This window comes from Triticum dicoccoides, chromosome 6A (genome assembly GCF_002162155.2).
Source record: "Triticum dicoccoides isolate Atlit2015 ecotype Zavitan chromosome 6A, WEW_v2.0, whole genome shotgun sequence".
Classification (NCBI taxonomy): Eukaryota; Viridiplantae; Streptophyta; class Magnoliopsida; order Poales; family Poaceae; genus Triticum; species Triticum dicoccoides.
In genome coordinates this window covers 33,220,219-33,222,716 of record NC_041390.1, presented here as the reverse complement: position 1 = coordinate 33,222,716, position 2,498 = coordinate 33,220,219, and the positions used below count along the sequence as shown (strand labels likewise).

Here is a 2,498-nt window from a genome sequence, read left to right as displayed (position 1 = left end):
TACAGTTACGCTGCACACAACAGTGCAAGCTGTTCCGTATTCAGTACCGGCTGGCAATGTATCATTAAAAAGCAATATATAATACAAATAAATCCAGAATAAAACTAAATCCTGAGCAAATGTGAACTATCTACAGACTACAGTTACGCCGCAGACAACAATGCTACTGTGAGAGAGTTGATGGCTCAGAAGAAGAATGGGCTGACGTCCTGCTCCATCTTCATCGCGGCCACCGGCGACAGGAACGAGGCGGCGTAGGAGTCGTCCCAGGGCAGCATCAGGGAGCCGGGGCCCTGAAGATCGTCGAGGCTGATCCCCATGAGCCAGTCGTCGTTGCCCAGCTCCCGCACCTCCTCCTTTGGCAGTATCGCCGCGTTTGTCGTCCCCATTCCCTGGAACTCCGGCAGCGAGTCCAGCTCCGGGAACGGACCGTTGTCGACATCGGACTCCGGCGTCCGCGTCTCACCCCACGAGGTCGACTGTGACGCCGCAGCCTTGGCCGCCGCCTCCTCCTCCTCCTGCCGCTGCCGCTGCATCTTCTCCCACTGGTTCTTCTTGTTGTAGAGGCGGCAGAGCACCCAGTCGTCGAGCCTGAGCGAGGCGCCGTCCCTCTTGGCGGCGGCGCCGGCGAGGCGGTACTCGTGCATGATCCAGTCCGTCTTGACCCCCGCCGCCGGCCTGCCGTGGTAGAAGACGAGCGCCTTCTTGATCCCGAGGGTCCTGCCCGCGCGCGCCACGGGCCTGTCGGCGCCGGTGGCCTTCCAGTAGCCGCCCCCGGCGGCCCGGCTGGGGCGGGAGCCGTTGGGGTACTTGCGGTCCCGCGGCGTGAAGAAGTACCACTCCCGCGCCCCGAAGAGCGCCCGCTCCGGGAGCTCCCACGGGTCGAACCGGTAGAGGTCGAGCTCGGCGATGATGGGCACGGGCGGCGCGCGCCCGGCCGCGCGCGCGCAGAGGTAGTCCGCCACCAGCTCCTCGTCCGTCGGGTGGAACCGGAACCCCGGCGGCAGGTTCAGCTCCGCCTCCGCGTCCCCCCGCCGCCCCTCCGCCGCCGCCATCACCATTATCGGTCGCTCCTTCTCCGCCGATGAGATTCTCGGGCGCTGCTGCTGCTGCTGCTGCGCGTGCGTGGTGGACTGTGTCGTGTGTCTCGGGATGGATCTTGGAGAACGGCGTGGGCGGAGGATAAATAGCGAGGAGAGGAGGAGAAGCTTCGTGGGGAGGCGTCGGGGGTCGGAGAGGAGTCGAAGGGGTTCATCTTCATTGGGGATCGAGTCGGCGGCTACGAGAAGGAAGGAAGGAAGGAAGGGGTCGCGATGGGCGGTCGCGCGCGCGGCTACGTACCCACCCGTGCGGGCGGCCGTCGATCCTTTATCGTGCGGCGGTGGGGGCGTCAACAGGCGACGGTGGAGCCCGGAGATCGCGCACGTGTGGCGACGGCTGAGGAGGCAGGAGGCAGGCGACGAGATGGCGATGGGGGTCGCCTCGCGCCGGTGGTTGGTTGGTTCATTGAACCTCGCCTCGAGCGAAAATGTTGTGACGGCGACTTGGCCAGCAACGTGACGTCATTGCCCACCTCATCTTTCTTTGCCCGGCTAGATATATGTGCTGCGTCTGGGTGGTTCTTCTGCGGGCGTGGAGGTGTGTGGTCACGCGTGTGTGCTGCTGTGGTTTGTGGTCGTAGGTGGCTGCCACGTTTGGCCTCTGGCCTAAAGATGACACCTCTGAAATGTTGGAAAACAATCCCGTGCGGTCGACCGGCCGTAGCCTCCGTCGGCCGCACGCGTGTCGTGCGATCAACGTCGATCCAGCGCTCTTCGTTGCGCCACGTCGGCCGCTCACGGGTAAGAGTCACACCTTCTATGTAGTCTCATCCGCACGCATTTTTAGATATATTAAAACTGAGCACCCTTTCAGCCATCTTAGACCATTAGCGTTTGCAGCCATTGGATCTTCAGTTTTAGGTGTTTCAGCCGTCTAATTTCTCTGGATCCGGCGCTTGCTCGCTTCGTTCGCTAAGAACGAGCCATATCCCGTGTTGGGCCGCTGCTCCGGTGACATTTTTAAGCGTCAGGCATGAAATTGGGCCTAATGGGGCTTCTACTGCTCCCCCGTCCGTGCAGCCCATATATAGAAGATACAGGCCTCTACGTTGCACTGCTTTCTCTTTCGCACGAACGAACGCGGCGACGCTGTGTGGGAGTGCCTCCCATGGCCACCGCGCCAGGGTCCGACCTACGGCGTCGCATGCCAACTGCCCTTCGGGTCCGATCAAGATGGGCGGGGGCTGCGGATCGTCACCTACCGATTGGATACCCCTCGCGGGCGATTTGATACCTGTCAATTCAAAACCATTCACAGGGCTTTAATGACAATTAGATGCGCATAACTCGTCGGCGCCGGATAATTACAGGTCAGTTACCATGGCGCTTCATGTACTCCACGCGTGTCCATATATCCCTCCTTCCTATCACGCATCTGGCTAGGTGCCGACCGTGGCA

The 2,498-nt window shown here is 61.5% G+C and overlaps 1 protein-coding gene across 1 annotated transcript; it reads right to left on the bottom strand.

The window, feature by feature from the left end:
* On the bottom strand, positions 1–1,274 carry LOC119314335 (NAC domain-containing protein 67-like). The gene has a single exon (XM_037589072.1). It carries the CDS (start codon positions 1,059–1,061, stop codon positions 186–188), a length of 876 nt encoding a protein of 291 aa, XP_037444969.1. The 5' UTR covers positions 1,062–1,274; the 3' UTR covers positions 1–185.
* Between the last annotated feature and the right edge of the window lie 1,224 nt (positions 1,275–2,498).